Raw genomic sequence first — 25,634 nt, forward strand, 5'->3', positions numbered from 1 at the left:
TATATTTATAATGAACAATAAAGGAAGAAAACCTTTTAAATTCCGTTTATTAGGCTTTGAAAACCTGCTACAGGATGAGCCATCAAGATATACTTATTAAACAATCCAGCAGTTTAGAGAATGTTGAATTAAGTCTGAAAAGTTTAAGTCCATGATCCTCTTAAAACTACAACTCTACAACCCATCTCCTCCATAACCTCGTCTTAGTTTACTAACAAATAGCACTGTCAATTCAATGCTTCCTCAGCATTGCATACAAATAGCCCACAATATTAATTTGTACTGTCCATGAAATATTGCTCTTTTAAATATTTGATGAGATTTTTTTTCTCTGCTTACAGTCTTTCATTCTATGTAAATAAGTCACCATATCAGTTTCCTTTGTTTCTTTTTACAGCTCACTGCTGAATTGAATGAATACAGTTCATTTGCTTTTACTGGGATGGCTCTTGGGGTCCTACTTTCTTTGAGAAGATCTTTCTGACCATTCTAAAACTAGACAACATATACACTGTCTCACATTTATTAAAGATTGATCATTCCTTAGGAAAAAAATCACAAGATTGACTTGTCATGAGTTATCAAAGTTCATTCATGCATACAGACTATTTGTCATTTTGTTTGTAAGAAAATCACCACACAGGTCAAGCTTTCATTACATGAATTTTTCTAAACACTGATACTTTCTAGAGTATGATTTTATGTACATCTTTAGATTTTCTTTCTATGGATAAAAGACTGACTGGTTGGATAGAACTTTTTGTCACTGAATTCTGATATTTTAAGTAAGTTTTCAGTCATGAATGTAAACCATGAGAGGCATGAATTGTATAAATTCCATTGAATGTTTTTATTGTTTTTAAGATTACTTGTAATTGGTAAAGTAAACTTTTACATTTATTCTACTAAATCTATTTTTCAATATAGTTAAGCTATAGTTATGCTATCATGAAAGAATAATTTAGTAAATTTTGCCTCTAATATTTGTTCTCTTGTCAAAATAGTCTATCTACTTTAACATTATATAATCTTTGGGTACAGTGTGTTATGAACCATTTACTTGGGGGGGGGGAATCTCACTCCAATTCTAGAATTTGAAAATAAAATAATTGTCATTGTCTACCCTTACATGTCAAGATCTTCTTTTGGCATAGAAGTTCTCACCATTTTCAAAGATGTTAAATTAATACTTCAAATATTATCTTATGATGACAGCTGGCTATAGAAATATATACTCTCAGATAATGAAACAGCATACTTGTGATCATGCTTGAAATCCCTGAAATATCTCTGCCTTTTGGGAAAAGTTTAAAATCCAAATTAATCTCTTTGGTATATCTGTATAGCAGTTTTTTGGATAAGACCCAATATTGTTCAGAGACTAGCCTACCCAATAAAATGGAGTTTTATCCCAAGAATCTAATGTCTCTTACAGAAATGTAATGCTGAGGACAAGACAATCACTGACTTGGCCATGCTCACAGCCTGCTAAGGGATTCTGTCCCCATGTTAAGGCAATCCACGGCCAACCACATCGTCATCCCCAACTTTGTCCACCCTCCAAATGCAGCTTCAAATATAGATATACCTATTTTTGTTTCATGTATTCCTATATTCATGATGAAGGCACTATAGACTCAATTCCAGAGACTTGATAAAAAAAAAAAAGTCCCTTCATTTATATTTGATTTTCAAGTCGTTTGAGTTTTAAAATAAATTAACAATGTAAAGAATTTTACTACTGGAGTAGGCAGAACATTTTTCTTTCCAGTTTCAGATAGAATCACCCACATTTTTTTTCTGTCAGAGAGGAAAATGTATAGCAAAAGATCAAGTTAACTTGTATTTTTTTACTTAGGCCTTTGTTACTTTATAAAATTGGTATTAGGGCTTTAAACTCTAAGTAGTTGGACTTTAAAATGGCTTGCTTTGTCTCTTAAAGGGGGCAGAGCAAAGTTAATGTGAAGGGTCACTAAACTGAACTGAAGAACAGCATGAACATGTCCTGTCCCATTAAGCTCCACAATGGAGTAGTTGTGGGGTTGGTTTAGACCCATCATTGTGATCTCTGTCCACTGGGCCTCTGTTGATAGGTGTGCCTTGTTAAAAGACACAAAGAAGCAAAAAAAAAAAAAAAAAAAAGACACAAATAAACAATATTACTAAATGGCACTTCCTCTATACCTGTTAATTGTGGAATTTAAATCTTAAAACAGTAAAACTATAATCAAAAGTATAAGGCAAATTTGTTCACCCTTCTGCTTTCAAAGAGGTATGAAATGACCTACCACCATGTTTTCACCTTTTAATTTAAAATCCTCAGTTTTCAGTGAATAGCTGATAGAACTGAGTTTCATTCCTTAGGGGCCTGTGTAAAGGGTGCGCAAATTGCAGGGTACAGCTCAGTCTGGCCCCTTAGCCCCACTGCCGTCCTTGCCATCCGTAGGATTCTCTGTTCATAGGCATGCAGCTGGATACTAGCACACATTTCCCTCTGGGAGACTCAGTTCCTATAAAATTCCATCTTGTCTAACTTAAGACACATCTATAAAATATAACTACAGACATATTTAAATCCACTGGTTTTAAAACCCCATTGAAAAGCACTAGAACTGAGACCTTTGAAACGAAGTGTGCTGGCAGTGAATGCTATAAAGTGGAATAAACGGGTCACACATTAAATTGCCTGCATTCTACAATGCCAGACAGGGAAGGAGAGCATTCCTGGCAGTGCTTAGGTACAGCAAAGCTCGCAGTGGGGTTTCTTTTGAAAATGTGTGGGCTACTTCTTGCTCTCTACTCAGAAGGTCAGGATCTAATTTGCCAGCCTTCCATTTCTGGGATTTTTGAAGCATGCTTCTTATAGTTCTCCCTTCCCCCAGTGTGATGAAATTTAGCCCATAGAGCATATTTCCACGAGAAAGAGACATCTGTAGTTCTGCCATTAGACAGGCGTCACCTCAGCATTCCTTTCTACCTACCAACAACTTTGTGAAAAAGGGATTCATTTCATCTCCTTTCTTAATGGGACCCAATATGTTTTCACAAATAGGAAATTTTCTCAAATGTGGCATTCATAACAGTCTGTGTGGGTTTATGTGGCCTGAGTAAATCAAACAGGGAACCTCACCATTTGGACAGTCTGATTAAACTGGACCATTGGAAAGCTCTGTGAGCAGCAAGAGCAAATACAGACAAGCCAAGCAAAGAATTTTTAAGCTGGTCCAGTTGAACCACATGTTTATTCACACAGACAACCTCAATTACCTGAAAAACTCTGAATTTAATTATATTCCATGCTTTTAGGGATTTCATTAGGGGTTTTAAAGACAAGAATTACTCTGTGCCCTACGAAAAGAAATATTTGTGGTTAACAGAGATGTATATACATGGTCCAATCCCATCACTCCAACTTTTCATCACTATATCATCTATTCAACAATCCCTGAAAGCATGTTCAGACCAGTACTAGATATAATTGTTTGGTTAATTCCATAGGAAGCCTGATTCACTTAAGTTAATTTGAGCCAGTCTACACTATTGGTTTCTATTTAAGCATCAAAAGGCAATGAGTCGGTGGTGTTTCATGTAGAGTAATTAACTCATAATCTTTGCCTTTAAACAGAAGACTGACTTTGAGAAACTGGCTTTGACCAGACTTATTCAACCAAAATGGATTCAACTTCTACCCTAGTCCTATAATGCGTGAACTTGGTCGCTAATACTGCAGTCTTTGTTGCCAGGACTTACTCTTCTCAAGATGTACTCCACGGTACTTGAGGAGTCTAAAGGAGGAACAAAAGAAACATGTTCACTACAAAACTTGTTAGCAATTTTTCTAGCTGCTTTGGAAATAAGAGAAGTTCAGTCACACTTTGGAGTCAGCTCTTAAGCTTCATGGTACATACATAAAGGGAGGCATTTGTTACTGAGGAATCAAAGGGTCACTTTATTGCCAGTAGAACTGAAAACAAGTTCTACTGGCTAGAAAAAAAACTACAACCAAGATGAGTTATGTGCAATGAGGAAATACTGATCTATTTTTCTCTCAAACTCCATAAAAACACTGAACAAAAGAAAACTTTGAACACAATAATTAAGTACTTGTGAAGGGGGAGAAAAATTTATTTGATGAAAAAGAAGAAAATTCCTGATCAAGTATAGTCAATATTTGAGGGGTGGCTCTCACTGATATTTTATGTTAACCTCACTGAGAAAGGAAGCTAGGTATAGGACTTTAAAACATATTCCACTTTTAAGAATCCATATTCTATACTCAAGCATAATGGTATAAATGACTTCATAATAGTTTGAATAATTTATTCAGTAAGTAAGTTTTTAAAAAGATTTATTTATTTATTCATACAGGACTGGGGTACAGGCCAGAGGTGCAGGGGAAGATGAGAGGATTCACCAGAGACAGAGTAGGAAGCAGAAAAGGCAGATCAGCGAAGTATGCTGCTGAGTTACCTCTGCTGCCTACCAGGAATTGAACTTGCTCTGAAGCAGCTGCAACTACCTTCAGAGTGCTGTGCTTTAACCCATTGTACCTCAGGGAGGGCCTTACGTATATATATTTAAGAGCTCATCATGTATACAACTCTGCTTATCTTAGAGGGTTTTCCCCCCAGTGATCTGTGCTTAAAATTCTCTTTGCTCATTGAAATAAGCCATAATAGAAAGAAAAATATCAAATGGTCTCAATTATAGAAGGACTGTAGGGAAAACAAAAAAGAATCAGAAAAAACAGTAGCCATAATAAAGTAAAAATCAAAATCATGAGGCAACTATAGATCAGAGACACTGTGTAGAGGAGGAGGAGGGAGAAGGGCCAGGGCAGGGTGGGAAGAGCACAAGGGACCACGCTGATGGAGGAATTGGAAGTGGGAATTTCACGGGGTAATCATACATTGTACGAAAATGAAGGATGATAAAGTGAATATATATATAAAAATAAATTATCTTTGTATTTCTATTACCAGAGGGTCACTTTACCTACATTTTGTGTTTTAGCCTAACACTTTGCACATATGAGCTAGTATGTCACTCACGTGTCTTGAAACCCCATTGCTCTTAATGTTTTCAGCTCAGGACTGAAACCAGAAGAACTAAGTTTAAATTCTGTCTTAACTATTGAATAAGTGTATGACTTAAGGTAAATATTTAATCTTTATAAACTTCCGTGTCCCTACCTGCAAACCATGATGATACTAGCATTTTTCTAATATGATTTTTATGAAGAATGATGAGAAATGAATGTAAAACACTTATAGGTATTATAGTAAGTGCAAAAGAACTCTTACTATTTTTATATAAGCAAAAACATATATGCCCTCATAAGTATCAATTTCTGCCTTTACAATGTTATGTTCTGATGGGAGAGCCTGGAAGTTGATTAATACAGATTCTGGTCAGCGAAATAAGAACAAGATAAAGATATCAGAGATGTGTGGGAACAGTATTCTAGACAGCAAAATCAACTCTTCAAGGATGACATCTGTATAGATGTAACAGTCAGTCATGCTGACATCTGGGGGCAAAGAGGGAAGAGATCTTATATAATACAGATGATACTATATAACTACATATACTACATAATGTGTGTATAATGATACATATATTATGTAATAATATATATGGTGATATGTTAATTATATATGTGGGTGTATATAGGGCATATGGCTTTTAGGAGAAAAGTATAACGCACAGGAGGAAATTGCCTTGGGGAGATACCACATTGGAGTTAGAGGAGAGAGGGGTTACCTATAAGACCACAGGGTAATCTTACAGAATAAGCTGAAGACTTTTTGTTTTAGCTTCAGAAAACCAATGATAATTTTGGGCAATAGTGAGACTTGATTTGATTTGCTTTTAAAAGTCACTCTAGTGATTTTCTTGAATTACTAGACTACAAAGGATAAGTGTATCTCTTTCATTGTCTCTCCTTCTATCTTTCCTGTACCTTTATATCCCTTTTCCCCAAAGCACCAATTTTTTTCCAAAAAGACATCTGTTTCTGTCAAAAAACACCTTCTAGAGAAAATAAACTCATATTTCTCACTGGGAAAGAGTCTCGGCTTTAGTATGTCTTGGAATGAAGTAGTATTTTTTGGAATTAAATATGCTACACTGACATTTTAAAATCAAACCCATCATTTTGGTTATGTCAATAAAGATTTTTATGTGTTTTTGCCATATTATTATCAATATTTACAAATTTGCTCAAATACTCTTATAAATATATGGTTAGGAATTTATTCAAAACTAATTACAATTAATGAGGAAAATATGTTCTACAATAAAAAAGCTGTAAAGTTGTGAATTTTTAACATTATTTGGTTAAGGAATTTATTTTATAATGCTTCATTTTGTATTTATAATTTCACTTTTATCTGGTTTACTGAGCACTAGATCAGGAGCCAAGAAGAGAGGTCAACCAGCTATGTGACAACAAGTGAATCTCATACTGGCTTACCACCTGGGTTTCCTCATCAGTTACATGTTGATATTAAATAAAAAATAATAGATTTTTCCCCTATGAATGTTATATCTTGATAAGTTGTAAACATTCAGTTTTGCATTTATATAGCACATCATTTATTCATTTAGTCTTTTCATTCAGTCTGACTTTCCAAAGAGCCCCCGGACTTTTTTTTTAACCTGTATAAAGAATCTTCTAGGGATAGCACTTGGCTATCTGTAGCAAATTTAGTAAAGTAAAACTTTGTTTTGTTAATTAGTAGTATTTCTTCATTGGTTATTATTATCTTCTTTTAAAATTAACCTTGGTTAACCTTGGCCCTCCGTGGTGGCACAACGGGTTGAATCATAGTACTCTGAAGCTATCCGCAGCCACTACAACACAAGTTCGCTCCCCGTTCAGAAAGCTGACCTACATGGCTGGGCAGACCTTGCCTGGCCTGCTCCCTGCTCCCGTCAGCAGTGTATTTCAGTAGATCTGCCTGTTCTGCTCCCCAATCTGCCTCTGGTGAATCCTCTCACCCTCCCCAGTTCTTATATGCATAAATAAATAAAATCTTTAATATATAATAATAATAAAATAAAATTAACTTTTCTTGATTTTTCTATATGGCAATACATTACTTTTGAATTTGCAATGGAAAATTACATCTTGAACAAGTCCAGGAAAAATGGTATGAATCATCCTTGAATAAGTTAACTTTTATCTAAACTCAAAAGTTTCCATATATATGTTGCATTATATCCTCCAACCAAATTGCCCCTGACTTCAAACTGCAAGAGGGCTTATATTTTGCAAAGTAAAAATAAATTTAACTACTCATATTATAATCACATATTGAACATCTAAATAATGTGTCCTGAAATCTTGTGCCTGGAAAATTCTTACTGCTAAATTTCTTCTCCTGGAAATCTGGCCTCAATTTGCATTGAATTTCAATGACTTCCTTAAGCAAACACCTGGAGGTCCTCCAGTCTAATGGAAATGTGAATCCACAGACACAATTCTGCAAAAACAGTGAGCTCTTTAACAGTTTGAGAAAGGTTGACGTTTGGCCATCAGCCAGACCTCAAGCTGTAACACTGTTATTTCCAGACAGGCAGTGCAAGTGAGGTACAATATTGCCTTGCTTGAGCAACAGAATAAGAGTACAGATACTGCTGAAAACTGGTATTTGTGCAGTGGAGCAGTTTCATTGTTATGATGAGTCACGCTCGTGACTCTGAGGAAGCTCCTAAACACTGTCTTTGGAACTCTGCCAACTCTTTCAGCCCCCAGATGGTACTCCCTCCAGAGCTACTTGAATCTTCCAGATTCTAGACGATGTCAAGAATTGAAGTGCATACTCCAAATGTCCCTATGATTCCCTTCTCCTGTCCTCAGAGCCAAGATCCAAGGATTCTTAATTTCCCCCAGCTCTATTATAAGCCAACTACAAAAGCTGGAGTTAGTCCAAGGAAAAGCAACTACTGGGAGAGGATTTAGCAAAAGGAGAAAAATTCAAAATACTGACTGCTCAACAGCAAGCGCCCCCCCCCCCAAATAATAAAAACGGAAATGAAGCAACGTTTACTACATGCCTGGAAAATATTAAATGATGCAGAACAATAGGAAATTTAGATAGACTATAAAAGCATAAATCAGAAGAAAGGGAAATGGGCATATAAGCAAACAAGATTCCAGAAGAGAATTTCTCAACAATGATGCTCTTTCTGTTGCATGATTTTACTGGAAACTTCAGAGTGATTTGTGGAGTAGTGCAAAATTTTTCAGCGTGGAAAACTCATTTCTGTCAGAAATGAAGCTGCATAATATCGTGTGGACACTTAGATGAGCAGGTTTGACAAAATGAGGGAGGCTTGGTTTTAAGAAAAAAAAAATAAAACATAGTGTAATATCCAGACAGTGTTAAAGAAAAATCATCTATTTTCAAGGATTGTCATCAAACTTGCTCTGTGAGTATATGACAGATTTTAGAACAGTGAGGAAGGAGTTTTTTTTTTTTAAGATTATTTATTTATGCATATAGAACTGGGGCCAGAGGTGCAGGGGTTGTGAGAGGATTCACCAGAGACAGAGTGTGTGTGTGGGTGGGGGGCAGGGGCACAAGTACACTGTTGAGGGGAGCAGTGGGTGGGTCAGAAGACTGCCAGGCCATGTGAGTCACCCCCAGGGCAGGGATCGAACTCATGCTGATGTGGCGTTAGCTTCTCAGTACTGTGCTTTAACCCCCTGTGCCACTAGGGAGGGCCCAGGAGTTTTATTCAAAGTCATAGTTCAGGAAGTCATTAAAAAGTGTGGTATCTATAGATGCTTTTCTGAATTCTGTATGGTCTTGTTAGATGCAAGAAGTTTTTAAAAAAAATTTTGCAGGTTTGTGTTGCGTATTTTATTTTATAGTCAACATTTTTATAATTCAAAAGGGTGTTTGAAAACAGTCTGTGCAGTAATAACCTTGAAGAGCAATTTAAATTTGGAGAAGGGGAAGATAAGTGTCGTCCCAGTCCTAGTTTTTGATAAATCTCTCAGTAAGCCACTCACCCCAACACCCCCCCAATTTTTTTTTAAGATTTATTTATTCATGCATACAGAACTGAGGTACAGGCCAGCGGTGCGGGGCTGGTGAAAGGCAGAGTGGGGAGCAGAACAGGTGGACTGACAATGTACCCTGCTGAGGGGAGCAGTGGGCGTGTCAGAGAGGTCTGCAGTGACATGTGGGTCACCTCCATGGCGGGGATGAACTCATGCTGAAGTGGCTTTAGCTTCTTAGTGCTGTGCTTTAACCCACTGTGCTACCAGGGAGGACATCCCTAATTTTTTAATATGTTGAAGGGGAAAAAAGAAGTTCAAGAAAAAGCTGATCTAAAGATTATATTATGTAATCTGACTGTGATGACCTGACCAGCTTTTAAAGGCATCATTGAATTATTTAAAGCAAAATATAAAATACATGTAGACTCTGTGCATATATCCAAAGATTAAATTATTCATATAAACAAATAGATCATAAACTATAGTTATTTATTGATCATTCAAAAAAATAATTATTGGCTTTATATCATATAAGGAATTAATTTTAAATGTATTAAAATTTAACTGGTAACACATTTGAGGATTCAAATTATAATTAACAGAAATTTTGCAAAATAAAATTAATTCCTTTATGAGTCAGATTATATGAAGTCAGGTGATGAAGGAAGCTTTATTTCATTTACTCATATAAGGTTTGTGATTAAATCTAATTCTGAAATATATGCCTGAAGGAGAAGACAAATGTAATTAAATGGCAATTTTGAGCCATGCCATGCATCCATGCAGATTGATCATATTTAATTGCTTAACTTTATTATCTTCTAGAATACTTTTAAATTATTAATATTGTGAAACTCATATCCTGAATGATGAAATGGGGTTTTGTAATATTAATACTTTAAATGAATTTTTTTTTTTTTGCAAATGTTCATTGTATAAGGCTTCAAGAAAAAAAGAAAGAAAGAAAGAAAAGAGGGAAATGATAATCTGTTCTGTTGAGAATTATACATGATCTAATTTGGATAATACAGTGACTTAGTCTTAATTTATACCAACATTCACTTGTATACTAGAGTGAACAGCTGGTTAATTTAATAATTTTTGTTATAATTCGTTCATATCTTGGTTATAGTTTTTCTCTCCCTGCTGTTTATCATGTAGTACTATGTAAATACTTAATTCTTAATTATAATATAACATAAAAATCTACTGCCCAGTGTTTCCCTGTTTATGAAGCCAAAAAAAAAAAAATGTTCTTAGGATGAGGATTCTTCTTGTGGGCTTGCAGTCCTCAGTAAATTAGATTTTATTTTTGCATTGCTCTAAAAGCTTTTCCAGATAACATAAAATTAGACAAAGTCTATTCTTTCTCATTTTACAACTCTTACTCTAAAACTAAACTCTCATTTTATTGGACTATTTAGTGATGACACAAAGTCAAGATAACCCATCTGCAATAGCTCCTATCATTTCTCTGCCTAAGAAGATCCTCATTGCCAACAATGGTTCCTCTCCCATTAGTTTATTCAGGTTTCTGTGGACATTCTGGTATTTCTATTATTTCAAAATTCTTAAAAAATAAAGTCCTGCGTGCTGAAGAGCCTAAACAGCGTAAGTGTAATACACCAAATATTATTATGTGGGAAGTGATCATGAGGCATACAGAAACAATGGAGAACAATTGAACTGGATTTTCAGCGAAAGCCCTATGCTGTAATCTAACTGGACCATGGGTGTATTGTAAGAGTTTGAAAACTACAGCTTCTTAGAAAAGGCATAAGGGATCTTTAGAGATATTTTCAATGACTACCAACCTATAGGCTAATATCAGATTTATTGCACTAAAAAAAAAATCACAAATGCTATAAAAAAAACAAGTGTTGAAAAAAATTAAAAATATCACAAAATGGCTGATTTACAAAGCAAATTAACGCATTTATTGTATGAGTTAATAACTTCAAAATACATAGGTTAATGAAGAGAAGGAATGCCCCTAGATAATGAAAGGAAAACAACACATAATGAATACACATATGCCAAGATATTCGACATTACTAGTAATCAAAGAATTACAACTAATTAGGAAAGAGAGAAGGGATTATTCTTCATTGTTTGAAAACTGGAACAGAAGGAACAAGTATCTTTCTAAAATATGTCGCATTATTCTCTTTTCCTCCTCTCCTGACAAAAACAAAACCATTGATGCCAATTGTTTCTTTTCTTTTGACTGTGAATTGCAAAAATTTCTTTGTCATTTATCTTCTTTCATTTTTGAGGATTCTCTTAATGTGTTATATGTTTTATATATTTGTCAGTAAAAAGAAAAGAAAAAATCTCTCAATGAAGATAATTGAGATTTAGTTAGAAATATGGAAATGTTTAAAAAAAGCTTTATTAGTATATTATACTTCTAAAGAGAAAAATTAACAAGATAGTGTCTCTATATGTTTTATTATTTATTCTTACCATATTCAAACTTCCTTCCCCACAGAACCACTAAATATTAGATGTCAATAAGACCTTAGAGTTTCCATTGTGCAATCCTCATTCAAATATGAAACTAAGTTATTAACACTAAAACACTTGTCTAAATAATACAATCAATTCATGATAGATTTGGCACAAAAGCACAATGGTCATTTTTACTGCACCACAATCATATACTGATATACTGATGAGTTAATTACTGGATAAGAAGTACAGTTGAAAATAAAAAAGTGCATTCTATGCATTCTTTCACTCATTGCAAGTATCCGATGTTCTCCAAAGTTCTGCTATCCCCACAATCACTTTCTCAAGAATGGCCCAATAGACACATTCTTCTTCCCCCTGGAAGTGAGAATGGAGCTAAGCTTTCTACTTTATCCTCCCTTCCTTCCTATGGCATTGTCTTTTCTAATATTGCTTTCTTATTTCTCAAAGAACTACCAGTACCACTAAGTCTTTTTTAATTGCTTCAGAAGTAGTGTAGAGACAAAGCTATAGCAAAAAGAAAAGAAAGAAAAAAAAGTGAGAAATGTTGGGCTATCAATAAAGATGAGAGGAAATGAATAAAATAAATGAATAAAAAATGATACATGGAAAACATCCAGGGACAATTATATTTGCTGGAACCAATAAATCTTCAGGCAGTAGAAATACATTTCTGTGGATGTTCCTGCTTGAAAATCAGGTGAGACAACTTAGTCCTTTAAATCCCAATAATTTATTCAATTTTTTGTTTACTAAAGATGTAAAGGAAAACTTTTAATGCCAAATATATGGCTAAACACCTTCCTCCATGACACTGTGATCATGTTTTGATCCCACTGCTTTGGTGAAGCTATTTCTTCTAGCCTGATTCATTGCTGTTAATCATTATTAAAATCATTCTCACCTTCTTCACTCACCATGTGGTTTCTGAACTCTGCAAAGCCCTTAACTAGAATTTTTCTGCTCTTTTCCTTTGAACTCAACTGTCCATGCTAGTTTTGTCCCAAGGCCTCATCCTGTGTAAATTCATATTTCCAATTGTCTAAAGGGCAACTAACTTTGCATGCATCATCAAACAATAGTCACACATTAACTTCTGAGAAGACAGTAATGCAAAATCACAAAGAAAAATGAGAAGTAAACCTACCTTCAAAAATACTTACAATTAGAGTGCATTGAATGGACCAGAGGAAGGAGGTTGAAACTAATTGAAGATATTAGTGGGTGCTTGTGATATGCACTCATATATAAGGAAATTGCAGGCTTCACATGTTCTTAAGACTGCTAAATCAGTCCAAATATCAATAAGTAATGGAAGGGAGCAGACTGCTTTTATCTTTAGTTATTTATTACACATATTTTCTGAGGCTTACCATACGTTGGGCACACTTCTAAGCCCTAAGATTGGTTTTATAGCACTGAGAAAATACACAAGGTCCTAGTTCTTGCTGCACATCCATTCAAGTGGAAAATTAAGTATAGTACCTAAGCAAATGAAATCAATTCTAAAGAACAATTCTATGTAGTATTAACTACAATAAAGTAAATGACTCCAGAGCCTCCGTGGTGGCACAGGGGTTAAATTCTCAGCACTATCAAGCTATTGAGTTCCATCCTGGCCAGGGAGCTGACCCATATGGCATAGCAGACCTCTCCTGTCTAGCCTGCTGATCCCGTCAGCTGTGTATTTCAGTAGATCTGCTTGCTCTGCTCCCCACTCTGTCTCTGGTGAATCCTCTCCCTTCTGCCTCCCCAGTACCTCTGGCTTTCACCCCAGTTCTTCTATGCATAAGTAAGTTAAAAAAAAAAAGTTTTATAAAAAAAAAAGAAAGTGGCAGTTTTTGTGAAGATATTATTTTGGGTTGAAACCTGATTATGGATCAGAAAACAGTCATACAGATGTGGAGATGAAGAATTATTAAAATAGTCAGAGGAAGAACAAAGGTAAAAGCCCTGAGCTTGAGATAACTTTGGTATATTGAGAAAATAAAAGCCTGTAGCTTTACAGCACTGAGTGGGATGGAGAGAATTGTGACTTGAAGTTAAGAAAGTGGATTATGAGGCAGATCAAAGAAAAGAATTGACATTTTACATACTGATTTCAGGTATATTTTGTTTCTGCCATTCAGGTATATTTTGTTTCTGCCAATATAGATTTAATTAATAAAAACTTTGATTGTATTGAACTGTATCTTATTACTTATCACTAGCATCAGGTTCCTAATTCTAGAAAAAAAGTCACTTATTTGGTTAGAATAATTGTATGATGGACCCTCCCTGTTAAAGTGCAGCTCTACAAGTGAGCGGCAGCTGCTGCAATGTGAGTTCAATCCCCACACCCAGAAGCGACCCACATGGCCTGGCAGACTTCTGACCCATCCGCTGCTCCACTCTGCAGTGTACTTTGTCCATCTGCCTATTCTACTCCCCACTCTGTCTCTGGTGAATCCTCTCACTGCCCCTGTACCTCTGCCTGCACCCCAGATCTATATTCATAAATAAATAAGTTTTTTTTAAAAAAAGAATAATTGTATACAAATGTAAGATGCTTAATGATGTATTTTAACTGTGATAACAAAAAAATTTGGTAGCATTTCCATCCACAACAAAAATAGTTTAATTTAAAAAAAAATTTTGTACATCCTTGTTCATTTTTGTACAATACTTGATTTCTCTTCTTAGGTGCAATCCTGATAACTCTCCCCCTACCATAGCACCCGGGAGCCATCACCATAGGTCCCAGTGCTTTCCGTCCCCTGTTGTGACCCCATGTATTCTCTCTCTCCTGTGTATGCCACAGATCTATGGGTTGTGCAAATTTTGTCTTTTTCCTGATCCTTTATTCCATCTCCCTATATTTCCTCTATGAGACCACCTGATATTTTTCTTTTACAAAACACATTACCATCTATGTCATTGGAAATGGGATAACTAGCAAAAAGTACAGTTAGAAGCACACTATCTATTAGTGTATAATGATTACTGCTTAAAGTTCAAAGACAATACATTTAAGGGAAAGGGAATATGAAGATGGTCACCAGAGAAATGTGTTCTTTGCAGACTCAGCATGTCTCAGCAGAGACTAGGTTAAACATATAGCCAAACCATCTTTTCACTGAAGCTTCAACTTTCCAGGTATCTTGATACCAGGAAGGAAGTGTCCAAGAGAGGGACTTAACAAAATTGACTCATGAGATAGGAACTCCTGGAACTTAGTCTTCAGATCAAATTATAACTTAACATTTACTTTGTTTTCCTTTATTACTCCATCTTAAATTTTCTTAGCTTTAATTCATCATTTAAGAGGTCAATTAAATCTGAGTGACTTATTCTCCAATAACTATTGTATTTCTGACCATATGAATGAGCTTATAGGGAGATAAAAGATGTCTATGTGGTGCCCTATCTACATGGAGTTTATGGTCTGTTGGGGGAGAGATATGGGAAAACATGTAAGTAGGAGACTGTAAAATAATTGTGCTAGAGGTAAGTCCGGAGCAGTGAATATGAAATTTGTTATAATTCAACAATAACTTCAAATCAAGCCAAAGAAGACAAAATAAGTGGACTGTGCTGACTTGAGATGAAATTATCACAAGAATATACTTTACAAACAACTGCATTATCCATGTTGAAAGGCACTTCTGGCTTTCCCTTACTATCCGATTCTTATTATGCTGATTAGGATTTGCAACATAATGCTGAATAGTCATGGTGAATTAGATACTATTGCCTTGTAAAATCAGTCATTTTATTCTTTTTTATGCAGTGAGATAATATTGCTTTTCATTGTTTTTTTGTATTTTGGGTGTTTAGGATTTCCCACCTTCATGTGTCATTGCCATAGTTGACCCACCACCAAATCACCCATAGTCTACCACCAAAGTCTATTTTGCTTCCTGCCTATTTTTCCCCTCTCATCCTTTCCCCAGTTCTATACTCCTCTGTTCTACAGTCACCTTAGAAATGTTATATTTTAGGTTGGGCTTTATCTGATCCTTTGAATTCTCTATATTTAACCTGTTATTTGTCTTTCTTTTGATTTTTAAAATAGGCAATTTTAAACTTAAAATAGAGAGACTAAATAAAGTCAAAATAAAAAATTTTTCTCAGAAAGCAAGTTATAACTTACTTTAGACATTCACTTGCATGTTAAGGAATTTAAAAGAAAAAATAATTTATACTTGAATTATGCAAGATAACATTTCTGATGCTCTTAATTGCTTAGACATTTCCTTCTGATACTGTATCTCTTTATTCTGAAGAATTTTCTTCTGTACTAATTATAGTACAGGTAGGTTTTTTTGGCATTGATTTCTCTTAGTCTTCACCCTTATCCATATTGAAGCATATTTTCACTGGTGACACTTTTCCAAAACACATTTAAGAAATTGTTCCAGAGCCCTCCCTGGTGGCGCAGCAGGTTAAAGCACCGTACCGAAAATCTAAAGCCGCTTCCACATGAGTTCGATTCCGACCCCGGAGGTGAACACATGGTGTGGCAGACCTCTCCTGGCCCGCCCGCTGCTCCCCTCAGCAGTGTACTTCGTCGATCTGCCTGTTCTGTTCCCCGCTCTGTCTCTGGTGAAGCCTCTCACGGCCCCTGAGCCTCTGGCCTGTACCCCAGTTCTGTATGCACAAATAAATAAATCTTAGAAAAAAAAAAAAAAAAAAGAAGTTGTTCCAGTATTTTTTATCTCCACAATTTGGGGAAGGTCACTGATCTCTTAAAACAGGTGTTCCTCTGATGTCTTTTTTGTCCAGATACCTCTAAATTTTTCTCTTCTGTTTGGTTTTGCAGCTCCACAGTTTACTTTGACAATTAGAGATCAGCAAATTGTGTCCTGGCTTGCTGCTTTTCAGCTACAGTTGCTATTTCCACAGACCGTTTTAAGAAAAGCTGGCCCGTTGGCCAGTTTTTCAGGTGTGGGAAAGCCCGTGCAATTGAAATTGTTTGAATTGCACCACATCCCTTAGTCATGCCTAAAATTGGAAGCAAGTAACTAAATAACAAATATGCATCACAGAACAAGCTGGCCTATCATGCTAAACACACTGATGAATTCTTTTACTTAACTATTTGATGTAAAGAGGAGATCACTGAATCAGCTGATGAGGCAGCCACATAAGAAGACAGTTAGATGAAGTTAAGGAAACGTTAGAAATGTCCTAGAACTTTTCACTACAACCCACAGACAGAATAGTATCAATAGAATCTGGTAAAAAAATAAATAAATAAATAACAGTACAAATCAGAAGCACTATCTTAAAAATGAGTCACAACCTACTCAGTTCTCATAGGAGTTACAGAACCCTATGACTAATATTAGTACTTTTAAAAGAACATTGGAAATGAAAGAAACTTCTTTTTTGAAATGTAATATGCAAAAATAACCAAAGTGGGTTAGCATATATTGGTAGTCTCCCAAAGAAAGGAAGAAGAAGAAAAAACCCTTCAGCCATTTTTAAATCCTTTTATGTCATTCGTTTCAACACATTACATCTATTGCCAAATCCCACAGAGTTGATCTCTAATGGTGACAGTTTTTAAATAAATGTTAATTGAGCACCTACTATGTGGCAGGCACAATGCTATCCACTGGGGAGAGAATAGCAGAGAAACAGCAAAAATCCCTGTTCTCGGGGAGTTTAGAACAAATTCTATAACTTGGTAAGTACTATGAAGAAAAATAAAATATAGGGCTATTGATGCCTGAGATGAGGTGTTGGAGGTTTGGAGGTATATTGTCACAGTTGTTTGAGAAAGGTCTTTATGACAAAGAAACATTCAGTAGAAAGTGAAAGTGGACCAGGCATGTGTCAAGGAGTAAACACATTACAGGCAGGGGGAATGCCAGCAAGGCCCTGAGGGAGAAGCCGGGTTGGGTGTTTGAGAAAGAGCAGCAAATCAGTGAGAGTGTAGTGATTAGGAGATGGAGGACAGCTGGTGGGGAGAACCATATGTTAGGCAGTAAGGATTTTAATCAGGGATACAGGAAACCACTGTCATGTCTCAACATAACAATACGCTGTCACCTCCTATCTGGCCTTCTGTGTCTCTTTCTTCTAATATGTATTTTACTTTGCCATAATATTTATTTTTCTTAAACTTGGAACTGATCATTACTCCCCTATTAACTATATCCCACTATCTAAAACAAACAAACTAAAAACACCTGGTTGAATTATTGTCAAGGCAATCAGTTCAACACAATACTCAGCATCTCTGAAGAAAACGGGTGGTATATATAAACTTGGTAATTTAGGAGAATTAAGTATAACGTTAATTGCAAAGGTGTGAACAGAGTCTTTTTAAAGACTTGTATAAACTAGCGCAGTAGGATTAATATGGGTAATCTTACCTCCTAGTATGAGTTGAATTATGTCCTACTCCACCCTCCTTTAACATTTTAAAGTCCCAACCAGCACCTCCGCTCCTTCTTTATAACAGAATCTTATTTGGGAAAAGAGTCATTACAGTTGTAGGTAAAACAAGGCTGTGCTGAGGCAGTGAGGACCCTTAAAATCCATATAACAGATGTTCTTATAGAAGAGAGCAAAGATAGAGACCACGATAAGATGGCTGTGTGATAATGGAAGCGAAGGTTGGACTTATGCATTTACAAGCCAAACAATGCCAGGGGTTCCAGCAAGCATAAAAACTAGAAGAGGCAAAGAAGATCTTCTCTTACAGATTTTAAAGGGGGGAGCAGGGCTCTAATGACACCTTGATTTTGACTCCTAGTCTCTAGAAGTGTTACCTGCTGGGATTTGTAGTTTTCATGTCTGGAGTGGGCTGAAGTCTGCAAAACCCTGTATCTGTAGAGTTCGCTCAGGACATCCTTTCCCCCTAACAGAAGTACATGATAAAACATTTCTATTTGAAGCCATTCTGATTATTATATTTTGTTGCAGTAACCTTAGGAAACATGTGTTCCCTTTGGCCTAAAGGAAACAATTTTTACAACCTAGAGATGATTATGCCTGTAGTTTTTCTAAAAGGATACTGATCGCATATAGGGACCTAGCAAACTGAGAGACATAAAAATTGCACTATCTCCAATTATTACATTGTCTCCAAAATTACATTGTCAAGGTCTCCAGTATATTCTTTTGGTTGAACTTCATTGGAATATAGAGGGCAATCAAAGTTCTTATGTGTCAGCTTCCAGGGACAGAAAGGATAGGCAATAGCAGAAAAAGGATCTAAAAGATCAAATAGAGCTTATCTAGCAAAAAGACTCTAACAATTTCATGTTAACTGGTCTTATCTCTTGTTCTCTCTCCTGTCTTATATCCTGTTCTTTCTCTACAGATCACATGAAAGCACATTAAATGCCCAGGACACTAGTTACCATTCAAGACACCATATGTGTTCTGCTGTCTGGTGTTTGTTCAGGTAGTCCGCTATTACAATATTTATCTTTACCTCTGTTTCTATCTGAAAGATCTAATTCACTTTTAGTTAGTTTATTGTGTGATCTACCTAGGAAGAAAGCCAATGAGTTGTAGCTCCCATAGCTCTGAGTTTGTGGTTCTATGATTAAATCCAACAAAATGTGTCTGATACTTTAGTTAGTCATCTATCTTCTCTATTTAATTTCTAGATCCATCAGGACATGGATTGAGTTGTGGTCTAAGATTAGTATCTTCAGGTTAAACTGAAAATAGTTTTAGTGTTGACATGATCTTAGAGTTATTGGGATCAATCTGCCCGTTCTTCTAAAGCAAAAACTGAGACCCAGATAAATGAGGCAAAAGATAACTAATGGCAAAATAAAACCTGAATACAGATATCAATTGCCCATCTATTCCTTCTCTCATTATAAATTATGGTGTAAACTCATTCTTATAAAGTTCATAAAAATAGCTCTAAAGTCACACAGAGAAAAGAAAAATGTAAATTATCTAGGAATATGTGAATTAAAGGTTTTTAAGATATTTGCATGTAGGGATTTTATCAAAGTATGTGAGAAAATATTTTGAGGTTTATTGATTCCACAATGCTTTAGAAACAGCTTGTGGTATTTAACATCCCCCCCAAGCCAGCTGGGTTTTCCCATCCTGTTCAGTAGCAATGTGTTAAGAGATAAATTGATAAAATTACTTGTCATAATTTAAAGATACATATAACTGATTGGTATAAGCTGTCAATTCATCAAATTTCAGAATCATTTAATCAGAGTGTTAAAAGTAATGTTAAGTGATCCATAAATCAAACAGATCAATTATTTACATGATTTGAGAAATCCAGCTTTCTTTTTTGATAAGAACAAGGTAATACATTTTGTCTCTGATTTCTTTTGTATTTCTATTATACTGAAATTATGTTTACATTGAACATAAGAACTAGTCTTGTCTTCATGTCAGTAACACCATACTTTCTCAATTACATTTTTCTGCTTGAGTAAACAAGGAAGATAAAATCTTAGAAAAGTTGGTGGACTTCTACTTTTGCAGTGATGGTTTATTACAAAGAAAAATTAATACCAGTGAAAGGTAAAAGTACATAGGTCAAAATCCAGGAGAGACGAGGCATGGATTTTATCCCCCCACTTGAGTTGTATGGACAACACCTATTTCTCCCTGCAACAATCTATGATAATATACATAGATGATTGCCAACCAGGGAAGCTCTCCAAACATTTTTCCTGGGTCAGTGATATAGACTTGATGCCTATATCACTTCATGACTAAATTTTGCTTCCATACTCTCCAGAGTTCAAGCTGATGGTGCATGACCCAATACTCCATCATAAATCATATTATTAGCATAGAATACATTACCTAAGGCTTCAGGTGAACAAAGACCATTCTTGTAGTCTTGTAGTTACCTTCCAGGAGATGGGGGCAAGGGCCAAATGTTTCCTTAACAAAGGTTAGCCCTCGCCTACTACACATAAGTTTATACTTACATATAAATTGCTAAGATAATAGTCTCTGTCCTGATACTTTCTGCTCTTTATCAAAAGTTTCTAATTTAAGGTCTTGTACTCTTGGTATATGGAGGCTTTGGGTCTCAGTTTAAATGATGCCAAGAGAAATTACTAATAGAAATGTGATCCAGATCATTAAATATAACATTAGTTTACATGGTTTCCAACAGGTAACACAATGATTCCCCAAAGAATTTTAAATGTTCTATGGCATCCCCAGGGTAACTTGACATGGTACATTGGCACACAGTTTTGAGAACCATAGTTCTATAACTCTCTAAGATTATCATTCTTTCATTATTGCTTTCCTTTTAATATTGTACTGAGATCTGAGAACTGTAGAAAGAACTTGGGCTTCCATATTTGTGACCATGTGATACATTTCCTATTCTTTTTCATAGTTTTGACTTTCTACAGATCTTTGAAAAAAAATTTGTAAGAATATCTCCAGTGTGGGTTGAGGACTAGGTTCTAGTTTTTTTTTGTTTTTTTTTTTTTTGGGGGGGGAGGCAAACTAGGCATCTGGGAATAAGTTTGGGGGCACTCAAATTACTGCATCTTTTTCTTGCCAATGGGGGATTAGTTTGGGGAAACTTAGAAGTATTAATTATGACTGAGTTTATCTCTAAGCATTTTTTTTTAAAGATTTATTTATTTATCCATATAGAACTGGGGTACAGGCCAGAGATGCGGAGGGTGAGAGGATTCACCAGAGACAGAGTGGGGAGCAGAACAGGCAGATCGACGAAGTACACTGCTGAGGGGAGCAGCGGGCGGGTCAGGAGAGGTCTGCCACGCCATGTGGTCTCCTCCGGGGCAGGCGGGAATCGAACTCATGCGGAAGTGGCTTTAGCTTCTCAGTGCAGTGCTTTGGCCCGCTGCGCCACCCGGGAGGGCCCTATCTCTAAGCATTTTTATAGCCTATTGTCACTTGAAAAAGTAAAGAGGAAGTTTAAGAAAAAGATAAGGAAGGGAAACTCTCAGTCCATAAATGCAAGAATAGGATAAAGAGCACATACCATTATATAAATATATATATATGTATTTTATATACTACCTTCTTCCTTTCCAAACTTTCCTCTCCCCGCCTTCCTTCTTATTCTTGTTTTCTTCTATTTTCAAAAAGTTGAGACTTTCACTTTATGATTTAAAGAAATACAATGTTTTGCTTTGTTTTTTTTTTATGTTATCTCATAAAAGTTTGAAATTTCTATAGGGAACTTAGGTGGAAAAAAATAAACAGAAACAGCTGTGTTTCTTTTCCCCACCTGGAGCTCCTTTTCTTCAGTGATTCCAAGTTCTCTTCCATGGGTGTGAAGGAGGAAAACTAGGGGAAAAAGAGCCAAAAGCACACTGTCCTTTCAAAGCAGGCCCAGGAAACCATTCAACTGTATTCTGTCCATTCAGGAAATGGATTTTTAAGAAGTTAGGCAATTTCTATTTCTTTTTACCTCTTTTTTTTAAAAAAAAAAAATTTTAATTATTACTGGGGTACAGGCTAGAGGTGCAGGGCGGTTAGAGGATTCACCAGAGACAGAGTGGGCAGCAGAAAAAGCTGGTTGACGCAGTACAATGCTGAGGGGAGCAGCCAGCAGGTCAGGAGAGGTCTCTGGTGCCACGTGGATCATCTCCCATCTCCGAGGCAGGGATTGAACTCATGCTGAAGTGTCTTTCCCTTCCTAATGTTATGCTTTATCCCCCGTGCCATCAGGGAGGGCCCTCTTTTTACCTCTTTTTTACAGTTGAAGAACTGTAGAAAAGTAAGTCAGGTATTTGCTGTATAATTATTTCATGGTATTTAAAAGTTATATGTCTCTTCTCTACAAGTTAGTTCTATCTTTAATATGTAAGAATAAAATGTATCGTAGCTTTTCTTTACCTCATATTTTTCTAATAAGTCTAGGCTTTCTTTTTAATTTTTTTTTTTTCCCATCCTGTGCAAACCTATCAGAATATGGAAGTTGGACATAACAGAGAAGAGGAAGGTAAAAGAAAAGGAAGATAGTATAGAGTCTAGAGGTGCCTTATACCACTTATGTTCATATATGTTTATATATAACACAGGTAGGTATATATCATATACTACACATCTTTATATATCTGTGCTTTCTATGTAAATAACATATAAAATCTACAAATTTATGAAAATAAAATAAGTAAATAAATATATAGATGGAGAAAGAGCACAAATAAACAACTATTAATTAGCACTATTTGGTGAAAGTAACAACATGCATTAAACTAGAAAGAGTTCTCTTTTTAATTTTCTAATTAATGTGTGAATAAAAACATTTTAGAGAAAGAAGAATTTATGTTTAAAGAAATGTGGTAACAAAAAATAATATTCAAGAATGATCAAAAGCAGTGACTATGTCAGATCTCAAATTTGACATTGTCCCCTGATATTGAGATCTTGGTTTTAGAGGTGTGCTCAATGCAGACAAGTACTGAGAGCTGCAACTAGTAGTAGCAGATAGCACTTAGTTTGTACTAATAACTATACAAATGGTCTGTGAATTTCGAGAATATTTAGTTTGTAGAAAATAAGTAAAATCTTTGCTGTTAGCTATATATTCAACTTAGTCCTTAAATACAATGAAAAAACAAAAAAACAATGAAGCCTATGAGTACAATCATCACCAGTGCTTCAGACATTTCAGTTCAGAGGAAACTGATGATAGGAACACCCTCTTTATATATATATATATTACCACACCCTCTTTATATATGTATATATATATATATATATATATATATATATATATATGTTTATTCTTACATCAGTTTGTGCATTTTCCCATCTCAGTTGTAATCCCCTTGGGTTTCCCATCACCAAATCACCCATGTGCCATCACCAAAGTCCAATGCATTTCCCTTTCCCCACTGTTTTTGATCCCATTCCCCACTCCATCTCATAAATTGTATATAACTGTTCATTATTATTATTATTATTATTGTTATTTTTCTCACCTGGTCCATTATACTCCAATACCATTCAGTTTTTCCTTTTCTTTCTGGCTTATTTCACTAAGCATGATCTTTTCCAGCTCATCCATGTTGCTGCAAAAGGCATGTGTTTCTTTTTTTTTTTTGGTTGCTGAGTAATATTCCTTTGTGTATATGTACCACATCTTTTTAATCCGGTCATCTACTTTTGGGAATTTGGGCTGTTTCCATATTTTTCCAATTGTAAATAATGCAGCAATAAACATGGGGGAGCAAGTATCTTTTTGACAGTGTTTTTGTGTCTTTTGGGTAGATATCTAGCAGTGGGATTGTTGGGTCATATGGAAGCTCCATGTTTAGCAGTTTGAGGAAACTCCAAACAGTTTCCATAGTGTTTGTACTAGTTTGCATTTCTACCAGCAGTGCAGGAGAATTAGGAACACCCTCTTAATATGCATTTTAATTTAAATCCACCCTCTGGTATTCCGTGGGTGCCAGATTGAATACAAGGGACACTAGGCCTAGGAGTCAGCAAGTCTGAGTCTGTCTGTAAGGTGGAGACATGGCATGCTGTGGTTCTATTTTCACAAAGGCTGATGAAAAAAACAAGGAGGAAGTCATTGGGAGGAGAAGAGCTGCAGAATTATGGATAAACCCTTAGGAATCCCAGAAGGTAGGAGTTCTAATTGCATATCAAGGAAAGTTACCACCCCTGACCTGGGACCGAGGTGACCTGGGGAATAAGCAACAAAATGCTGGGTACCATGTGTACAAGTACTCTGGATACCTACCACAAACATGTTCAAGGGAGGGAGTCCCAAACCTACTGGAGGATACGGAGGGTATTGGAAGTATACTTGTTAGTATTCATTATTGTTACTCTGGCTATACTCTTTCAGCATTATTACCTGGCAAACACAGATTGTGTTTACATTCTTTCTGAATGAATAACAGTAGTTACCAGAGGGCAGACACAAAAGACACATGCATGTGGGCTTTTGCCCCTACATTTAAAACAATAAGCATTAGAGGTATCATTTGGAGAAAAGGGCAGTACAAGGAAGTCAATTAGCCAAGATGAAAAGAAAAATCCATGAATAGTAATTAATCTTCCAAATAAGAATTCTTTATTCTCAGGTTAGAGTGATAAATGAGGTGGCATTTAGACTGATTGATTGGTTCACCCCTTTAGGATGCAACTGAGCATCAGTCTCTCTCTCTCTCTCTCTCTCTCTCACACACACACACACACACACACACACACACACACACACACACACACACACACACACACACGATGGAAATGTTCTTTGGTGCTAGCTTTCCTAATACTGTAGTCACCTTTCTAGCGTGTGTATCCGATTTGGAAAATATTTTAGAACATCCAATAACAACTTCAGGGATAAAAAAAAAATCTACACACTTCACAGCTCCTTCCTATTACATGAATGTGTAAATTAAACTCCCTCCCAAGATGAAAAAACAAGGATTGGCTTCCCAAAAATGTTTTCATTGGCGTTAGGGAACTAAAACACACCAGTGTGTGTGACTAATACTTCCTGTAAAATAAAGATAGATCAACACATAATTAAATTTTGGCTCAAACATAATTGTTGTCTTGGAAACAGTTTTGGGGATAAAAAAGGGTATGCTAAAGAAATGCTTCATCATTTCCACCAATGATCCAATTTATTAATTAGGCCAGGGCATCTCACTTCCATGTGCTACTTGCTCAGGTTGGTATACCTAAAGGGTTAACAAAAGTTCCTGAAAGAGCAGTGAAGCGGAGAAAAGAGGAATAAATCGTACATTAGCTATTTATCAGCTGTCTTGGTGGCTCCCTTTCTAGCCCGTTAGACAGAAAACATCCTTATTTTCGAATAGTAACTCTTAGCTGCATTTTGAAGTCATCGTTTGTAGCCTTGCAATTGGCTGCACCCAAGAGAAACCGGAGAAACCTAAAGCCTAAAGTAGCCAGCGTTTTCTAGTTGCAACTCTAGTCTACAGTAGTTTCGTAGGAAGTTCTACTTATTGCGTAGCCCGAAGGGCACCCGGCCCGCGCCCGGGTTTCGCGGAGGCCGGGAAGGAACTGGGCGCGAGAGCGCATCTCGGCTCGCAGATCACACCCACTCGGGAGTGCGAGTGAGGGAGCGCGGGTGCCCGCGCGCGTGTGTACGTGCGGGGAGGTGTGCGCCAGAGGGGTGGGGTGAGGGGCGGCGAGGAGGGCCCTCCAGGTGAAGCGCGCGGAGGAGGAGGGCGCCAGCTCC

The 25,634-nt window shown here is 36.2% G+C and overlaps 1 protein-coding gene across 1 annotated transcript in view; it reads left to right on the forward strand.

The window, feature by feature from the left end:
• The window catches only part of RNF217 (ring finger protein 217), a 168,240-nt gene that overhangs the window by 44,215 nt on the left and 98,391 nt on the right, over positions 1-25,634 (forward strand). Inside the window, exon 3 of the mRNA XM_004674103.1 lies at positions 25,407-25,509. Within this exon, the coding sequence (XP_004674160.1) occupies positions 25,407-25,509 (103 nt within the window). The remainder of the gene's footprint in view (positions 1-25,406; positions 25,510-25,634) is intronic.

Source organism: Condylura cristata, unplaced genomic scaffold (genome assembly GCF_000260355.1).
Source record: "Condylura cristata isolate star-nosed mole 26May11 unplaced genomic scaffold, ConCri1.0 scaffold00001, whole genome shotgun sequence".
NCBI lineage: Eukaryota > Metazoa > Chordata > Mammalia > Eulipotyphla > Talpidae > Condylura > Condylura cristata.